The sequence below is a fragment of the Momordica charantia genome (genome assembly GCF_013281855.1).
Source record: "Momordica charantia cultivar OHB3-1 chromosome 1 unlocalized genomic scaffold, Mcharantia_2.0 BLBB01000001.1, whole genome shotgun sequence".
In the NCBI taxonomy this organism is placed as follows: domain Eukaryota; kingdom Viridiplantae; phylum Streptophyta; class Magnoliopsida; order Cucurbitales; family Cucurbitaceae; genus Momordica; species Momordica charantia.
The window spans coordinates 11,046,713-11,066,535 of NW_028275157.1; the positions used below are offsets into that span (position 1 = coordinate 11,046,713).

General features: G+C 33.2%; 2 protein-coding genes across 12 annotated transcripts in view; one reads left to right on the plus strand and one right to left on the minus strand.

The window, feature by feature from the left end:
• The window catches only part of ABCA1 (ATP-binding cassette A1), a 101,010-nt gene extending 87,176 nt beyond the window's left edge, over window positions 1-13,834 (plus strand). For 7 of the 11 annotated variants that reach the window (XM_088124926.1, XM_022296536.2, XM_088124979.1 and 4 more), the window contains 11 exons: window positions 5,570-5,848; window positions 7,316-7,451; window positions 7,829-7,908; window positions 8,029-8,136; window positions 9,033-9,183; window positions 10,182-10,318; window positions 10,405-10,479; window positions 11,225-11,525; window positions 12,566-12,699; window positions 13,366-13,427; window positions 13,533-13,834. In XM_088124926.1, coding sequence (XP_087981052.1) covers window positions 5,570-5,848; window positions 7,316-7,451; window positions 7,829-7,908; window positions 8,029-8,136; window positions 9,033-9,183; window positions 10,182-10,318; window positions 10,405-10,479; window positions 11,225-11,525; window positions 12,566-12,699; window positions 13,366-13,427; window positions 13,533-13,614 — 1,545 coding nt within the window. In that variant the 3' untranslated portion in view covers window positions 13,615-13,834. Of the gene's footprint in view, window positions 1-5,569; window positions 5,849-7,315; window positions 7,452-7,814; window positions 7,909-8,028; window positions 8,139-9,032; window positions 9,184-10,181; window positions 10,319-10,404; window positions 10,480-11,224; window positions 11,526-12,565; window positions 12,700-13,365; window positions 13,428-13,532 lie in introns of those variants that run through there. The other 4 variants (XM_088125146.1, XM_088125183.1, XM_088125213.1 and 1 more) reach the window with 2 other exon arrangements.
• Window positions 13,835-15,581: 1,747 nt separating this feature from the next.
• On the minus strand, window positions 15,582-18,655 carry LOC111020012 (heat stress transcription factor B-3). The gene is made up of 2 exons (XM_022296549.2): window positions 18,244-18,655; window positions 15,582-16,319 (listed from the first exon to the last, which is right to left on the minus strand). Exons 1-2 carry the CDS (start codon window positions 18,511-18,513, stop codon window positions 15,810-15,812), a joined length of 780 nt encoding a protein of 259 aa, XP_022152241.1. The 5' UTR covers window positions 18,514-18,655; the 3' UTR covers window positions 15,582-15,809.
• Window positions 18,656-19,823: the final 1,168 nt, after the last annotated feature.

Genomic DNA, 19,823 nt, shown 5'->3' on the forward strand with positions numbered 1-19,823 from the left:
CAGGAGTTCCCTTCAAATATCTCAAGATTCTGTAGACAGCTTCAAAATGAGTTGGTCCAGGTGCATGCATGAATTGACTTACCATACTTACAGCAAATGCAATATCCGGTCGTGTATGTGACAGATAAATTAATCTTCCCACGAGTCTCTGGTATTGCTCTCTATCCTTTATTTCTTTTGCATTTGCTGCTTGTAATTTCAAGTCAGGTTCAATAGGAGTTTCTGCGATCTTGCAACCAAGCAATCCTGTTTCTCCAAGTAAGTCAAGAACATATTTTCTTTGATTAACGAATATACCTTTCTTCGATCTTGCGAATTCTATTCCTAGAAAATATTTTAATGTTCCCAAGTCCTTGATTTGAAACTCACTTGCCAGATTTTTCTTGAGACCAGCTAGTCCTGCTTCATCATCACCAGTGAGAATAATATCATCTACATAGACAATCAGAATTGAGATTTTATTATTCTTAGTGTTTATAAAATATAGTATGGTCAGCTTGACTCTGGAGAAATCCATAACTCGATATGACTTTTCCAAATCGTTCGAACCAAGCTCTAGGAGACTGTTTGAGGCCATAGAGATTTCTTTGATCTGCAGATTTTATTCCAACCGAGTTCTTTTTCAAAACCTGGTGGCAAATCCATAAAAACTTCTTCAGCATTTTTCACATCAAGTTGGTGGAGAAGCCAATTTGAATTAACTGCAAGAGACAAAAGAACTCTAATGGAGTTAATTTTTGCAACAGGAGCAAATGTTTCCTGATAATCTATCCCGTAGGTTTGTGTGAAGCCTTTAGCTACCAATCTAGCCTTGTATCTCTCAATGCTATCATCTGCATTACATTTTACGGTAAACACCCATTTACATCCCACTGGTTTCTTGTCCTTTGGAAATTCTACTATCTCCCAAGTACTGTTTTGCTTTAGAGCATTCATCTCCTCCATGACAGCTAGTTTCCAATTTGGATCTTCTAAAGCTTCATGTATATTCCTTGGAACAAACAAATTAGTTATCCTAGATGTGAAGGCCTTATGACTATTTCATAGTTTTTCATATGAAATGTAGTTCGAAATAGGATATTTGGTACAACTTTTAACGCCTTTTCTAATAGCTATGGGAACATCAAGGTCAGAGACAACAGGTGAATTATTTTGAAAATTTGAAGAAGAGGGATTACCAGACAATGTTGAAGAGAGAGGATTATCAGACAGTTCAGTTTCATTTCTCGGAGTCTCAGATTGGCTTTGTGAAGGAGTAACTATTTGATCTTGGTTCCTCTGATTGAATTTCCTTCTAGTATAAAACTTTAACTCAGAACTAGGATTCGCAAAATCGTTTTGTAGTATTTTTCTCCCCCTAATTGGACAGTTTCTATGCTTGGCATCGAAGGACTCGTAAAATCCAAATAGGTAGGACTAGGAAGGGGAACAGAAATATCCCAAAAATTATTTTCCAAATTCATTTTCTCCCCCTGAAGAGAATTTTGGGTAAAATATGGTTGATTTTCTAAGAAAGACACATCCATACTCACAAAAAAAATTTTTGTCTGAGGATCAAAACATTTGTAACCTTTTTGACCTGAAGCATAGCCTAAGAAAACACATTTAATAGCGCAAGGGTCAAGTTTCAACCTGAAATGACTAGGTGTGTGAACGTAAGTAGTACACCCAAAAACTTTGAGAGGTAGATCAGAATATATGCGGGATGTTGGAAAAATATTTTTAAATGACTCAATGGGAGTTCTGAAATTCTATTTATTAGGTAGGTCGCTGTGAGAATCGCTTCCCCCCATAAATATTTTGGAACATGCATAGAAAACATTATAGCACGTGTTACTTTAAGTAAATGCCTATTTTTTCTTTCAACAATCCCATTTTGTTGAGGAGTATCCCGACAAGTAGACTGATGAACCATACCTTTTTCTTTCAAAAAATTTCCCAAAAACTCATTAAAATACTCAGTTCCATTATCAGAATGTAAAATACAAATTTTTGTTTGAAATTGAGTTTCAATCATCTCATAAAAGTTTTTGAAAATGTCTTTCACCTCAGATTTTTTTGACATTAAATAAACCCAAGACAGGCGAGTATGATCGTCAATGAAAATAATAAACCATCTTCTTCCACTATGAGTACTGATTTTAGAAGGACCTCAAACATCACTGTGAATTAAGTAAAATGGTTTGGAAGCTTTATAAGGTTTTGGAAAATATGTGGAGCGATGATTTTTTGCTAAAAAACAACTTTCACAATTAAAAGATGAACAATCAATTCCTTTAAATAACTTTGGAAACATATATTTTAAATAGAAAAAACTGGGATGTCCTAGTCTAGGATGCCAAAGCATAATTTGTTCCCTAACAGGAAGAGAACTAATACTACTAAGACCCTGAGTTATTTTATTACTAAAGGTACCTTCATCAAAGTAGTAGAGACCATCAATCATCCTACCGCGGCCAATTATCCTCTCCGAGTTCTGATCCTGAAAAATACAATGGGATTCAAAGAAAGTAACACGACAATTAGAATCTTTAGAAAGTTGGTTGACAGATAAAAGATTACATGCTAATTGTGGAACATGAAGGACAGACTGTAACGAAATGGTCTCAGTCAATTTAATGGTTCCTTTGCCTGCAACAGAAGAAAAACTACCATCTGCAATTCTAACTTTTTCATTGGAATATGAAGGAAGGTATGATTCAAAGAGATTACAAGAACTTGTCATATGATCAGAAGCTCCAGAATTTATAATCCATGGAGATGAGTTACTACACGAGAAAGCCTTAGAATAAATACCTGTTTGTGTCAAGGATACACATGAGTTATTAGAAGGTAAATTGGAGGATAGCAATTTTAGGATATGATGAATTTGCTCTATACTTGAGTCACCACGACTATCACCAAACATTTCTCTACCATTGTCAGTTGAGATTTGGACCATTTTAAATAAACAACTTGTCCTGAACAACTTTGCCTGAACAAAAACTGACAACAGAATCACACCACCAGATAGTAATTAACCAAATCAAATCAGGCCACAAATTGATATTAGAAATGAGATAACTATAACCAGGAGATTCGAACCAAGTCAGAATAAGTTACGGCAGATGAACCAACCCGAACCGATTTGAACCAAAGCCCTGAACAATGCAATACTTAGAAAATCTCCGACGGACAGGATTGACGATGATTACAGAGGCGGTGGTGAGATCTGCGAGCAGAAGAGGTCGACTGTGAGCAGAAGATGGTGACCGACAAGAGTGCTGGCGGATCGAAGACGGCGAGGATGTGCGCCAGGCAAAGATGGGCGATCGCGAATACCAGACGAAGGGACGCGGAGGTCGACTGATGAGGTCGACTGATAAGGGGTCACGTCGCGGTGGATCTGTGCGGATGACGGAGACCGGCGAACGACAGGTTGCGTCGCAGATGGGAGTAGCGGCGGATCTGTGCGGATGTCACCGGTGCAGATCGACGGTGAGGACGACGGATCGACGGCAACAGCTGCGTTGTCGTGGGGAGTTCGTCGGAGGTAGACTTACCGGAAGGAGGAATGGATGCCGGCTAGGGTTTTGATTGACAGCCAGGGTTTTGATTGACGGCTAGGGTTTTGAAATTAGGTTTTGGTATTTTTGATGATGGCTAGGGTTTTGAGAGTTAGGGTTTACTTCCTAAGCTCTGATACCATGTTAATTGGAGAGAGTAAAAAATATACTCCTTGATTCAAACATGTAACTTAGGTCTTCTTATATAGGAGAATGACCTACTACAAACAAGGAAAGTAATAAACACCATAAAGACTGAATATCAACAATAAAGACTAAATATTGACAACTAATATTGACACAAATATTAATAAATCCAACCGGGCCTATTTGAGAACCATTTCATTCCTTGTTTTTGGTTTTTGGTTTTTAGTTTTAGAAAAAAAGGTTGTTTGATAACCCATTCAATTCTCTGTTTTTTGTTTAATTTTCTCTCTAAAAAGACCAACGGGCAAGTTAAAGTGGTATAATAAAGCGTAGAAGTTCAGTAGTGTTGTCCTTATGGGAGAATGTATAATAAATAAGAGGAAATAAAGAGAACAATTAGGTCACTCTCTGAAGGAAAAAAAAAAGTATGGTGGCGGAGGCGGAGGCGACGGAGGCAGCGATGACGGCGGCTTCGTCTAAGGGTAGTGACAGAGGCGACGGCTTCGTCTGAAGAAGAAAGCTAGTCCGGCTTGGCTAGGGTTCTGGCGACGAAGCTAAGGTTTTGAGGGGAAAAAAAATCAAAGCTCCGATACCATGAAGCTTTGTATAGGAGAGAGATTTTTTCTTATTCCTCAAGTGGTGAGTAACATCCATATTTATACAAGGGGCTCTAACCATATGAACTAAAAAGAAACAATTTAGTTTAAAAGATCTTAGCTAACTTCCTAATTTCTAGCTGAATTGGTTCAACTTTAGCTTGATTTTCTACAGGTTGCACATTCGAAACTCCAACCAAATTGATTTAGAAATTTCCTAATACAGCAAGTGCCTTCAACTTCCCAAGATTGCTTGAAGAAATGAACTTTTAGCAGATGTTGGATTAAATCCACAATAACCTCTTCAACCCATTGCAATCGGTTCTAGGAAAGAAAAATCCCAAATCTACGGTTCTTTCTTTTTTCGTCTAACATAAATACTTCATTAGATCGTCTCAAGAAAAAATACTCATCTATCACAGAGCAGCTACTTGAAAGTTGGAACCATGATCCATGACAATTAAGTCTCTCTAATAAACTGAAAAACCCACTGAGGACATTGCAAATGAACTTTAACTTATATAGGAATCGAAATACGAAAGACCTAAAGAGAGAGCGTTCCATTGCTCCTTACTCTATGTGACTAAATGTCATTCACATAAAACCAAATGTCAATTCCACGAAAACCCTTATCCTCAAGCTTTCACAAGTTTAATTTTTCTTAAATCTGACTAAATAAACAATATACTCGTAACACTAGAAAGGAAGAAGAAACTAATCATTTCTTTGAATCGTTAGGCTTGAGCTTGCCTTCTCTTTCATACACCTATCTCACGTTTTACTGGAAGAAGGGAGAATCTCTTTGAGCAGGAACAAGAAGGAAAAGACAATGAGGTAGAAGGAAGTTTTTATAAGCTGAAGTAGGTTTTAGTTTGTAAATTATAAATATATGAGATGACCCTCCAATGCGCTAAAGCTTACTTAAATTGAAGGTTTATGAGGCAATTTATTAACTGTCCTGACAATTAATCTTAGGGTAATTTGTTTCCAAAAAAGAGGCAAAATGATAGTCAATGAGTATCTTTAAACATATAATTAAATATCTAGAAACAAATTACAATGTGACAAAAATGCCCTTCATATTGTCCGGAATATTACCGTAAAGTTGACAATAATTTATTTAGTTCATGATTCAAATTCATTTTAGTTGATTGACATGTTGACGAGAGTCATCTTGATGAAAATTGAGTAAGTATGGTTTTAAATGTTCTCTCAACTTAGTACCAAGTCTATCTATGCAATATTTTATCTTCTCTGATTAATTTTTTTTCCTTCTGACAGTGTGTTTCTTACTTCCTCTTAACTCTTGGTTTTGAACTGCTGCCTCTCCATAAATTGACTCCAAGTGCAGTCAAGGGACGGTGGATGAACCGTTGGAGGAATAGTCTCACAAATCTTGAAATGGGAACTTCACCCCCTAGCTTGGAACCCCTTCTTGCTCCTTCTTCAGAGTATGCTACTCCTGATTTTGATGTCGATGTAGATGTGAAAGCAGAAAGAAATAGGGTGCTATCAGGTTCTACTGACAATGCCATTATTTGCTTGAGTAATCTTCGAAAGGTATTTTCTTTACAATTTTCTATTGAATTGATTATGATGGGATATTTGTAGGTTTGTTTAACAAGATATGAAATTTTTATTTATGAATGAAAATAAGCAAAAGTTCTTCAAAGATACAAACTCACAAAGGAGTGAATGAAACAACAAAAGAAAAACAAGACCAAAAAAGAAGTACGTAGAAAAGACCGAAAAACTAAGGAGAGAAAATAAGGCATTCCAAGAACCACAATTAATGTTGGAAGAATAGTTCTTGAACAAAGATGAATAGAACACCATTGAGAAGACTAATTATTACATGTCAATCTTAAATTGTATTACCTTTAGGTTACTCACCCAAATTTATGTTTCTTTGGTTCCTCCCAGCCTCACACAGAAACTAAGGGTAGTTTAGATACTCTTTTATATGATTTTTCTAGGAATATTTTTATATCTTACCCGTGTGCTTGGCTCAATTTGTCAATTTAACCATAAACTTTGAAAAACAAAATGGCTTGAATAAGGCACAAATAATACCTCCTCAAAACTAAATTAGAAAACTACTCCTAAACCAACCAATACATATTAAAAAAAAATCAAATAAAAAAACACTCTAGAGTTAGAATTGACCAAACTGAACCTCAAAATTACCCAGACCTAGCAACAAACTAAAGTAGAATAAAAGTGTTCAAACTCAACAATAAAATATTGAAATCAAGTCAAAAAGCATCCAACATGACCAAAAGAATCAATTTCTACAAAATAGTATTGTCCAACCATTACAGTATGTGGCTGCGAAATATGAATTTAACTAAATGAGGATAATAATTGCATCACTTATTCAAGTTTAGGTTATATGAAATGGAAAATTTATGGCTAAAAAATGATCTTTTCCCTTTTTGCTAGTAGGCATGTTTTCCTCTCTAGTTCAGTTCCTTTTCTAACCATAAACGATAGGCAAATTCTTCCCTCAGCTTTAGTGGGATGAACCAATTTTATTCCTCCCGAATAATTAATAGGCCAATTCCCCTCTTACGTCCTAATAAATAGTTTTTATTTTTACATTCATTATGGTGATAATCAATGTTGTGTAGTTCTCAGTAATTGAAGGTAAAATGGCTATTATTTATCGTTATAAATAGCTTTAGGGACTACAAAAGTAATTTGTAATGTTAGAAGTAAATGTAATGTTCTTAAAGGCATGAAAAGTTGCATTTTTTAAGTAAAGTGAAGTATATCCCTTATTTACATTTTCTATAATCTGCCTGCTATCCGTATACTTAACATGAAAGTGGACATTTAACCATACAAAGGGGAGATTGGAAGTTTGATTGGGGAAGTCGAGATTCTTCATAGCATTAAAATTATTGCATGAATCTAAGCTTTTTTTTTTTTTTTTAATCTTCTACTTGGATAGGATTGAACTTAACTTTGTTGACATTGAGAGTTGAACATCATTGTAGCATCTTAGTCATTTGTGACCATTTTCAGGTATATCCTGGAGAAAATTATCTCCACAAGAAAGTTGCAGTGGATTCTTTAACTTTCTCAGTTCAAGAGGGAGAATGCTTTGGGTTTTTAGGAACAAATGGTGCTGGGAAGACAACAACCCTATCAATGCTTACTGGTATAACCTGTTTTTCCCTCTTAGTTTCTACTATGGCAAAACTCTTGATAAGGGGGTACATCAATTCTCGTATTTTGTATGAGAATCCGAGCTTTCATTTAGTTAATTGTTAATGAAACTTATCGAGATTTTTACTGATTCACCGGATCAATCAATATAACTTTGGTATAGCGCAATAACTTATCAAAGGAGTTCCCATTGTTTAATCAAGAAGTCCAACACTTAATCCATATAACTTTAGATTTAATCCTTTACAAAATATCTGTAGCTTTTTAAATTAATTATCGTTCTTTTCCCTCCCCACAGTTTTCAAATATTCGTCATCCTAAATCTTCTAAAGTCAATATAATTTCAATGTTAAAGCTAAACGTTTCCAGGTGAAGAATCTCCCAGTGAGGGAACTGCTTTCATTTTTGGAAAAGATATAAGATTCGATCCCAAGGCTGCGCGTTGTCATGTATGTAAAACAATTATTTTTACCCATTTATTTTAAACTTTTCTGTTATTACACCCTAATTATTTTTGCAATGGTTATATATACTGCAGCTGAACTTTTTTTTGTTCTATCTGTAAGCAGATTGGATATTGCCCTCAGTTCGATGCTCTACTTGAATTCCTTACTGCCAAGGAACATCTAGAACTTTATGCAAGAATAAAAGGTGTTCCTGAGTTCAAGATAAATGATGTACGTATCTTTGTTCAATTTTCAGTGTAATTTTTGCAAAATAGTTGGTGCGAACTTGTATCCAAGGATTTCACGTGCACTACTTTCTTGCCCCTTTTTAGTCAACTTGAATTATTTAGCCCCCATTCGATTTCATGTTTAGCTTTTTGTTTCTAAAAATTATGTCTACTCCCAATTTCTTTGATATGGTTTTCATCATTTGAAGAAACATGTTTGAATTTTTGGCAATATTTAAAAAAGAATTGTTTTTTTTTTCAAAGGTTGGCTTAGATTTTCAAATTTTTTTTTAAATTATATAATTATAGGTTAAATTACCAATAAACCCAAAAGCTTAAGCTTATTAGTTAGGATAAATTTACTCATTTTATAGTTATCTTAACACTCCGCCTCACTAGTGGGTTAGAAATTTGCACAAGGTCCAATGAGTATAAATTAATATTAAATGGGAAGGAAATGACAATATAGAGGTTCAAACACAGGATCTCCAGTTTTGATACCATTTTACATGTTAAATCATCAATTATCCCAAAAGATTGAGCTTATGGATTAGGGTAAATTTAATCATTTATAGATATCTTAATAATAAGAATGCAAAAAAATACAGGTGAAAGAAGCGTTTATAAGCTAATTTTTTTAAAATAGAAAACGAAAATCAAAATGGTATCAAACCGGGCCTTAGATTTGAGTGTGATAAGATGTGAATCGATTAAATTGCTCGTCTAGGCAATAAATCTAACATGACTGGTTGTTTTTCTTTATTGTTTCCATTTTAGATTTAAGACTAAATCAAGAATCAATCTGAACCAATTTTCTCAAAAGTAAATACATTAAAGTTTACTCTAGTGTTTGATGTCTACATCGTTTAAAAATTTGAGATTGTATGACTATCTGTGTAGGTCGTTATGGAGAAACTGGTGGACTTTGACTTGCTGAAGCATGCTAATAAACCTTCATATTCACTCAGTGGAGGAAACAAACGTAAACTCTCGGTTGCAATTGCAATGATTGGCGAACCTCCTGTCGTTATTCTTGATGAGCCATCCACAGGTACTCCTTATAACTATTTTTTCTAATTGTTGATAGGTTATATTTGATATTCTTCTGTAAACCGAGTTTGTTTTTGGTGAATAATTTTCAACAACTTTGAAATAAATGAACAAACAAGATTTTAATTTAATCATTATTGTCCCTTTGCAAGGTATATGTTAAGTCGTCATTTATCCCAAAAGCTTAGACGGATGAGTTACCATAAATTTATTTATTTTCTATTAAGGATGAATAAACGAATCACCCCTCAACCAAAAAGCTTAAACTGATGGGTTGGATAAATTTAATTCATATATTGGATATCTAACACTCCTCCTCACTTGTGGGCTTGGATAATTGCACAGTCCAACAAGTGGAAATCATTATAAATTGGTAAGGAACAACAATGCAGGGGTTGGAACACAGACCTCCTGCTCTGATACTATATTAAGGATGAATAAACCACTACTCAACTCAAAAGCTTAATCTAATGGGTTTGGTAGATTTAATTCATATTTTGGATATATGGCATTTTCATAATAAATGAGGAGTTTTTTCTTGGAAAAAAAAAAGGGAAAAAAAAAGACTCTCACTTGCGTGCCTAAAAATTAGCAACAAAACGTAACAAGTGGCTATCAATATTAATTGGAAGGAAATGACATTACAGGAATTCAAACATAGGACATCTTTTTCTAATACCATGTTAAATCACTATTGAACTCAAAAGCCTAAACTGATGGACAGCAATAAATTCAATCTTTTGTTTATATTCTTAATTTTATGCCATTGATGCAAGTCGAAAATGTCATTCTTAACTTTTGTGCAAATCCCGGCCCCAAAATATTTTTAAGCATGTGTAAACAACATTGGTGAAATGAAATAAAATGGTTTCCTTTCTTCATTTGCATTCTCGGTAGATAAATGAGACCTTAACTTTTATGTAGCATTTTATTCCTCGTAGTGCTTTATATATCACCATCACAATTCAATTACTCCCATTTGTCTTATTTCATTGCTAGGGATGGATCCTATTGCCAAACGATTCATGTGGGATGTTATATCCCGGATATCTACCAGACAAGGAAAGACAGCACTTATTCTCACCACACACAGCATGAATGAGGCTCAAGCACTTTGCACTCGTATTGGGATAATGGTAGGAAGTGATTCTTGCTACAAACTGAATCATTTATTGATTTTACCTAGAAACGTATGTTAACTATGCTTATTTTTCATTTGAAGGTCGGGGGACAACTACAGTGCATAGGAAGTCCCCAGCATTTGAAAACACGATTTGGAAATCATCTTGAGCTTGAGGTACTGTAATATATGGCATACGGAGAGTAGTTGGATTACTTTTTAAGTGATTTTGGAGGCCAAAAATGTTTATTTTTCTAATCTAGAGTGTTCGGTAACAAATAAAAATCACTTTTGAAGTAATCGGATCGATTTTAAATCATTTTTGAAGAATTACTAAAAAATTGATTCTTCAAAGAGTGATTCTAAAGTGATTTCTGGAATTACTGTAGAATCACTTTATGGTAATTTGGCATTTGTATAATCAATTTTAGATATAGTACAACCAAACAAACTTGTGATTAAAATCAAGAAAATGTAACCAAACATGTAAGTATTTTTTATTACCATTTTTATAAAGTAGCATTTTAAGGAAAAACAAATTATAGGGTTTAAATTAGAAGGTATGTTCAACTCACCATAAGGCTTTAGTTTGGATTTTTGTGACGGTAAAATAATTGCTTGCATTAAAATTCTTCATGATTTCTTTTTACCACTGCAAAAGCAATTCCAAACAGCCTATAATTCTTTGATATCAATAGTTTGATTTTTAATTGCTCCCAAGGGGTAGCCCTATTTGCAAAAGCATGGGTCTTGTGTATCGCCTACTATAAAGTCTTGCATTCAAACTCTTGGGTGAACTTAATACCAAAAACTCTTGATGTCTCCTAGATCCGAGCTTTGGGGTAGGTACGGGTGCCCCAATTATAGCTACCAATTTTGGGTTATCAAAAAAATATTTTGATTTTGAATTCTCTTTCTGCAGGTCAAACCTTATGAAATCCTCTCAGAGGACTTGTATAAGCTTTGCCAAAACATTCGTGAACGGTTTTTTGATTTTCCTTCACACCCAAGAAGCTTATTGAATGACCTTGAAGTTTGTATTGGAGCTATTGAGATCACAGCAGAAAATCAATCAGTGACAGAGGTTAGTTTGTCGAGGCAAATGTTAACCATAATTGGACGTTGGCTTGGTAATGAAGAAAGAATAAAAACACTTGTATCCTCACCGTCTACTGCTCCTGGAGTTTTTGGTGAACAATTGACAGAGCAATTGTTCAGAGATGGTACGTGGACTTCTTGTCATTATCTCCTTAAAATTTATATTTCTCTTTTGCCTCAAATATAAGTAGTCAGTTTTAAAATATCTCATTGCCAATATCATTTCATAAAGATAGTGAGTGTATGTAGCATCATCTTGTAAATTCATTGTCTGTCAGATTCATTTCTTCATGCACATATTTTACTTGAACCTATCAGTTAATTGGTATTGAAAGTTAGAGGGAATACTCTGCCTTTTTTTCATTTTATGTCCATGCCTCTTGGACAACCGTCATATTTCCTTGATCATGACATAAAATTATCCTATTTTATTTGAAATTCTTGGGGGTCATTTGATAACTATTTCGTTTTTAGTTTTCTATTTTAAAAGTATGCTTGTTTTTATACAATTTCATTATAACTTTCAACACTCTTGAAAACGTATTTGAATTCTTCGACAAATTTAAAAATTAAAAAAAAAAAAAAATTTTAGAACTTCTTTTTGGCTTTCAAAATTTGACATGGATTTTGAAAATGTTTAATAGAACAACATTGATAAAAATGACGTTTCTGAGCGTAATTTTTAAAAACAGAAAATCAAAAACAACCATTGGCTTATTATTTTTCTTAGTTTTCATTATGGAGCAAAAAATCTTAAATATCCTTGATGATGGGACGTAGGAGTGCCTTATTGTAGTTTATCATTTTGCTAGGCCTATACCCCATCATGTATATTGTACTTGTTAAGTCTTAAGAGTACAAATTTATTAGTATAAAGTCTTAAGAGTACAAATTTATTAGTAAATGCAATTATACGAGGAAAAAAATCTAAAATTTATCTTTTCAGACCATCACCATAGGGTAGGAGAAAAGGCATTCACTCCTATTAGAGCTTCCAGAAGCACCCCCTCAAGTAAAAAGCTTCTACGGCCAGTGTGGCCAAAACTAAATTCGTGTTTTGAGAGATGGCTGTAAATTCCATCCAGCATGTTTTTTTTTCCTGAATAAAAACTGTCTAGTTACTAAATTATGGTACTGAGTTACCTTTCTATATGGATTTTTGCAGGCAGTATACCATTGCCTATATTTTGTGAGTGGTGGTTAGCCACAGAGAAGTTCTCAGAGATTAATTCATTTATTCTCTCTTCATTTGCTGGTGCAACATTCCAAGGATGCAATGGGTTAAGTATGAAATATCAGGTATGACTATGATCAGTAGTGGCTTTCTGAGTATTGGAACTTAGTTTCTATAACTATCAATTACAATTTCTATCTCCTTGATATATTTAGATCAGAAATACGAGTTTTCTGAACCATCATTTCAAATTGTGCATGCTTTGAAAACTTCTTTGCCCCAGAAAAGCCTCCATGATCTTCCCAAGGAAAGAGACGTGAAAATAGTTTTAGAAGAAGAGGCATAGGATTTAGTACAAGCACCAGAAGATCCCTCAAAGGATGGGGCATTTGCATATTCTTTTAGTCCTATTGCTCCTTTCATCTTTTGCTAAATCAACATTTTGGGGATTGAATATCGAGCTCGATAGAACTATGTAGCCGGGGGTAGTACAGTAATTAACAAGTTTGTCCTTAGGAGTTTGCTATGAATAGAAGGGTTGGACTTCGGGAAAAGTATGGCAATTTTTTTAGCAGGGTTTAGGCTTGAGTGAGAATACTGAAGAAGTACCTCGAATACTTGGGGAGTTGTATTCCTTTATCCTTTTATCTTTCAGGGTTAGTCTTATTTGGTTTCTGTTCGAGCTCTTGGCTAGCCATTGATAACGAGTGGATTTTTTTACACGGTAATGTATGTCTTTTCCTTGAATGATTGATGCATTAAAAATTGCTTCAAAATCTTCTCAAATGTAGTTGCCTTGTGGGGAGGACGGCCTCTCGCTTGCAGATGCTTTTGGACACCTTGAGAGAAACAGGTAAGATCTATCCATTTACTTAATTCGTGCTCTTCTGAGTTTTCTTAATCACTTGGCTTGACTAGCAATCTGATCTACTCTGTGATGTTTGTTTTCCTCATCCAGAAAACAGCTCGGAATTGCCGAATACAGTCTCGGCCAATCAACATTAGAAACAATATTTAATCATTTTGCCTCAAATCCTTAATTAGAAGTGAATATATCTGCTCTCATTCAAGTCCATGAGACTTCTTGAGAAATTTTTGTATGTCACAACTTTAGTAAATATAACATTGTAATATGATATGAGATGCTTTGATGTTGCATGAGAATTACTCATTTTGATGTAAAAATGTATGGTATGGGGTTTTATTGCTTATAAGACCATGAGCAACAAAGGGAGGACACTGTTTGCTCAGAAATTTGCATATCACTTGTCATTATCTACTAAATTTAAAATCGTGTTAGCCTAAAAAGAAAAAAAAATAAAATAATCTTTTTCTCATGCATCTATGAGTACCCGCTACATTGAATAATTTCTCTTAGGCCTATTCGCTTATTTGCTTATCATTTGTGCATTTGGTCAAGTAATTCAGATGTAATCGTAGCCATTAGAGACGCACATTAAATTTTAGAAAATTGTATAAACGAACGAAAATTGATAGTAGTCAGTCGATATAGATCGTCACCAATTGTTATGGAAAAACATATTTATAATATAGTCTATCATACATCTATCAATGATAGATTATATTCTCTAATAGATTAATAGATGTTTCAACGTTAATTAAATCTTTTCATGAGTGGATTTGAGTTGGGTTTTTTTCTTTTCCCTCCTAGGTTTCCAAATTCATCATGATGTTATATTTGCTATTATATTAGTTTTGTTGTCATATATACAAGCGATTCATTATTTCATTGGAGAAAAATAATTTAGATAAGATGATTCATTTTGCACCAAGCAAAACAACGTCGTTTTAGAGAACCCTAATGAAAGATGATATTTTTGCACAAAAAGTACGGATCCAATTATTATTTTTTAAAAAAGTTGACCAACCAATTGAACCGAACCAGTGTATAGAATTAATGGTCAATTTTACTGTTTTAGCATGGATTTGAGTCCAAAGCTAATTCTGACTAGCTGATGGGTTCATCTAGCAGCAATGAATACAAGGCAATTGATCTATGTGAGGCTTGATGCTTTCTTTCTTCCACATCCTATTGGTCGAATATGGGTTCGATTAAGTTTTTTTTTTTTTTTTACTTAAACCATTTATAGATCATTCTCAATTTCTCATTTTCTTTGATCCTTTCTTTCTCAAGTTTGTTTTACTTCGTCTTCAACGCGTATTAATGAAAAATAGCTCTATCATTATCATTATCATTATCAAAACGGTTGAATTCTTCAACTAAAATAAAGTCAATAGATTGCTCTTATTGAAGAAGCTATTTCAAATTCAAGTTGATGATGGTTTGCGGACAAACTTTCTTTCTATAATAATTATACATCGTTGTTATCATCTATCAAGATATTCATTGTTTCAAAACTTTTATTTTATTTTATTTTGCTTTGACACCAACATTGTTTATTCAGAAAAAGCCCAAAGAAATTACTGCTATCTAGTGTAAATATAGGACTGTGGTTTACCAACAGTGGAAGTTGCATTTTTCTCTATTCTATTGAGAAATAAATGTTCATAATATTTGTGATATGAAATTTCTTTTCAGTATAATAAATGTGGGAGTGAGAATTCAAACTTTAATCTTAAAGAATAACTATATATCTTAACCATTGAACTGTTGGTTGGCTTTATATTTGAAATTTATGTCCCTGGTAAGAATAAATAAATACTTCAGACATTTGTAGTACTATAAACTCTAATGCTCCCGTCTCACGCAAGTCGTCGCTGATATCATTGGTTCGGATGCGCTTTCTCAGTTATTGAATATCGTCTTTGAAGATATTTTTTTGCCTCTATCTGGCTGATAGGGTTTAGGAAAGGTCGAGGTCCTCGATGTGAGACAGCCTTTTCAATTTGAGTTGGGAAAGAACCTGTCGGATCAGAAGAAGAGTAATCTGATTCGTGTCATTGGTAACAAATCCTAGAGTAATTTTCAATCAAAAGAAAGATGAATGAAGGGAGTTTTATCTACATTAACCCTTACCCTTATGAATCGTGTCAACACCACATTGATCATATAAATTGAAAAGTGGAGCTTGTGCCCATTTTACATGTTAGCCATTTAGCCTTTATTAGTCTTTATAAATTATAACAAAAACAAAACAAAAAAATCAAATAAAATCTTTTTACAGATTATGTTTCTATACTTCTTCATAATGCACTATTTGCCATCTAACAAGCATAATCTTTCTATAAGCTACTAGATTTTTTAGTAGCCTTTTTAAAATCTAATAATTGCTTTCTCCTCTTTGACCTTCATTTTGCATGATTGAGATAGCAAGAAAGTTGCTGTTTCATTGATCTCTTGATTGTTTTCTCCTCTTTTTCTCTTCCTCTCCCTCTCTCCTTCAACCTCCAACCTCACTCCAAATAGCTTTGGCCTCTCATCTACCTCTTCTTCCTTTGAACTCTTTTTTCCACACTTAGCCACCAAATCAAGAAGCTCTCTACACTTGTTTTTCATGCTCGCGAGCTCGGAGATTAAGGCCCCGTTTTCTTCCTTCAACCGCTTGTTCTGGTCCACGAGAGTATTGTACTCCGAAGACGACGAGTTCGACGAGGATGATCTTTGATCTTCATCGAGCTCGTGATGTTCTGATGCTTCGGCTACGCGTTGTTTGTTGGACGTCCATGCTTTCCTTCTTCGTATTTCACAGAGCTTTTCTTTCTCACCCTTTTGAAATTTGTTGTTGCAAAACTCCCATCTTGTCGTGGCCACCTTTCTAAACCCCTGCGAAAAAGTTTGAATTTGAGAAGAGAATCAAGCACTTGATATGGCTAAATATTATAAGTTTGTTAATTTAGATCTCTGAACCTTAAAAGTGTCTAATAGATACCTAAACAAAATAAAATAAATAAATAATATAAACTTATTAACAAAATCAATCAAACAAAAAAAAATACTGTGAACTTTAAAAGTGTCTAATACATATCTAAACAAAATAAAATAAATAAATAATATAAACTTATTAACAAAATCAATCAAACAAAAAAATACTAGGATTGAAATAGAAAGTAAATGTAATAGTGAAAATTTTCTGGCCCACTCAAAATTTCAATTTAATTATTATTATTTTTCTTTTTAAGACTCCAAAAATTTAAGTTAATGAGTTACAATAAATATAATAGATCCTTAACTTTAAAATGTCTTTTACATAACTAAACTAAAATTTTAAATAAATAATAACTTCATTGACAAAATTGGACAAAAAAAAATAAGGAGTATGCCTTAATATGCTCACTAAAGCCTTTTAAAGATTTTGCCTTCTTTTGTTATCGTCCATTTAGTATGGGTAACAAATATGATTATTATTTAATTTATGCAATTAATTAAACCACATGTCAAATAAAATAAATTTATTGATTGAAAAAATTCAAAATCAAGTTAGGTTGGACAAGTACAACTTAACCATTTTGTTGTGTTTGAAATATCAATCTTTATAAGTAAACTAAGTCTCTAAAGGTCAAAATCAAAATTTATTTTGAAGATAGAAACAAAGACTTTATTCTCCCTTCTACTATTTATTTTATTTTTTTTCTAATTCAATAAATTTACCCTCCTAACGAATATAATGGGTGTTTTATCTACTGATCACTACGATAATAAAAATCAAGATTTGTTGTAGGGTGAAGTATTGTTCGGTTTGACTTTGTTTTACCTCGTTAACTTTTCAATTAATTTATTGGTAAAAATATATTAAATAATTTTATAGAATTAGTTATTTACATGTTCCTTATTTTTGTTAGTAAACTAAGGTACAAAAAAGGCCATTGAGTTTATTTCAAAACGTTTACCTCCTCACGACCTTAGTTTTACATCTTTTTGTTTGAATGGGTAATATCTTAAAAAAAAATAATAAGAGACAAGGAAAAGAAATGTAAATAATATTTTGTCTTTAAAATCTAATCCCCATCATAAAATTCATGGACCCACTCTCCTATTCTCAAAAATTAAAAAAGTATATATATCATACTCAAAACAAAACTTATTCATTCCCGATAACCAACGCAACAGGGCAAGGATCTTGGGCCTTGTGGTATCATTTATCATGAGGTCTTGAATTTAAACTCTATGTTGGTTACTGTGTTACTTAGACAATGAGCCTCTCTTACAGGAATCGATTCGAAGAAATTAAAAAAAAAAAACCTAATTTAAAAACAAAAAACAAAACATAACTTAGCCAAACTATATCTTGTTCTTCCTTTTCCTATTTAATTTTCCATTTTTAGTAAAAACTTAACAAGATCTAAACCCATGCATTTTCTCTTTCATCTCGTCAATTCCCAAGCTAAAAACAAAACATATTTCAACCCAAGATTTGGTAAAGACATTTAGAATTTCCTTAAAAGTTAAAATTTGAATTTCCAATCACACCCCATCAAATTAAACCTTTATGATTTGAGTCAATTTAATAATTTTTTCAAAAGTTTCGAGTTGACGGTCAAAATTTTCCATTTGATCCTTATATTTTGGTCAAATCTCACCAACTATATAAATTTAGCTGAAGATAAAAGGTAAGATTTTCAAGTGAGCAGCAAAAAGTAGTTTAAATAATAACTAGGGACCATATCGAAACTTATAAGGACCAAATTGAAATTAGTGGACGAAATCCATAATTTAACCATAAAAACAAAAAAAATTAAAAGATACGTACGTATGTATTAAGTTGGCGAACAAAGCTAGAGAAGTTGCAGTGCTTGAAGAGAGTAGGAAGAACATCCTTGGCGAACTCCGCCGTCTGCCACACCACAAACGCCGTCCCGTCGCCGTTCCACGATATCACGTCGTCGGTCGCCGGATCCTCCACTGCTTTATAAGTCTTCACCAGAAACGGCGGCGGCGTTGACTTTCTCATTATCACACTCTCCTCCTCCGCCGCCGCTGCCGGCGACCCCTTCCGATCATTGCTCACGCCGGCCTCCATGTTAACAATTAAGTAGAATATGAGAGATGAGGATATGGATGGAATTTATGGATTTTGTGGGATTTTAGAGAAGGAGAAATTAAAGGGGTTTTGTAGATATATAATGAAGAGAACAAGAATTCTTCTCTCTCTCTCGAGAAATGGACGACCATTTCTATGTTTTATAGTCAAAATTTTTCTCTGTTTGAATATTTTAATGATGTTTTGTTTTAGGTTTTTGTGTTGAATAAGATTAAACTTGCTTTGTTGTTAGGAAAAGGATAAAGTTTTTGATGAAGAGATAATATATGATGTGTTCGTATTTACTTTTGGGGCAAAAAAAGATGGATTTTTTTTCCTTTTAAATATATGTATTTGGCTTTTGACTGATTCATATATATTATACATTTTTTCATGTTATCTATATATGGTGTGAGGTTTTGTTTTGACTAAGCATCTTTGGGTCAAAGGAGTGAGTAAGAGCTTTTGAGAAACTAAAGACTTTCTTATTTTAGGTTTAAATAATAGTTTTGGTCTTTGAATTTTGAATTTTGAAAATATTGGTATATCATATCTAGTTTACCTTTATAAATAATTTTTTAATGTTAGTGTGGATCTTTCTTTATTTTAAATACGATACTGAAACGTGTCAAAATAATGAATGAAACGAGTATCCATACTTGTGTAACACCAAATTTTTTTCCTTTAGAGTACTATCCCGTGACAATAAGTGGCACAAGAGAGTTATGGCTAGATGGATAAGATAATATAAGAGGGGTGGGCCAAAAACGATGATTTAAAATGTATTCCACTCAACCATTTGATTTTTTTACCCACCTACTCTTATTTTATCTAATTGACCTAAGTTTTTTTTCGTGTCATGTTGTAAACAAATCATAGAAAATTATAATCTAATTTTATTCCAGATATCATCAAGGTGTTAAAAGGTAAGAACTTTATGAAATAAAAATCAGAAGGAAAAGTTTAGACACATAATTAAATTATTTTTAACCTAAGAAATAAATGGACACAACTATTAGAGTTCAGAGTTAGGAAGACAAATATTTTCAAATTTAGAAAAAAGAAAAAAATTATCATATTTTGTTAAAATAATTTCAAATTTATGGTATTCTCAATTTTTTCCCCAAAGAAAAACCTAGATCACCCCCTCACAATAACCCATGTTTATAATGTTGAGATTATAAACAAAAAGCAAAGAGAAAAACCACTTTATACCCTTTTTACACATAATTTAAACAATTTAAATATTATAATTGTTGAGTCAAAAGTGGGGAGGAAAAGCAATCCAATAATATATACATGAAAATTAA

What these genes read in the sequence shown, in the direction of transcription:
- LOC111020012 (XM_022296549.2), bottom strand. Translation starts at nt 18,513, where the DNA reads ATGGAGGCCGGCGTGAGCAATGATCGGAAGGGGTCGCCGGCAGCGGCG. An exon ending in TTCGCCAACTTAATACATAC is followed by an intron (nt 16,320 to 18,243) that starts GTACGTATCTTT and finishes ACTTTTTCGCAG; the next exon opens with GGGTTTAGAAAGGTGGCCAC.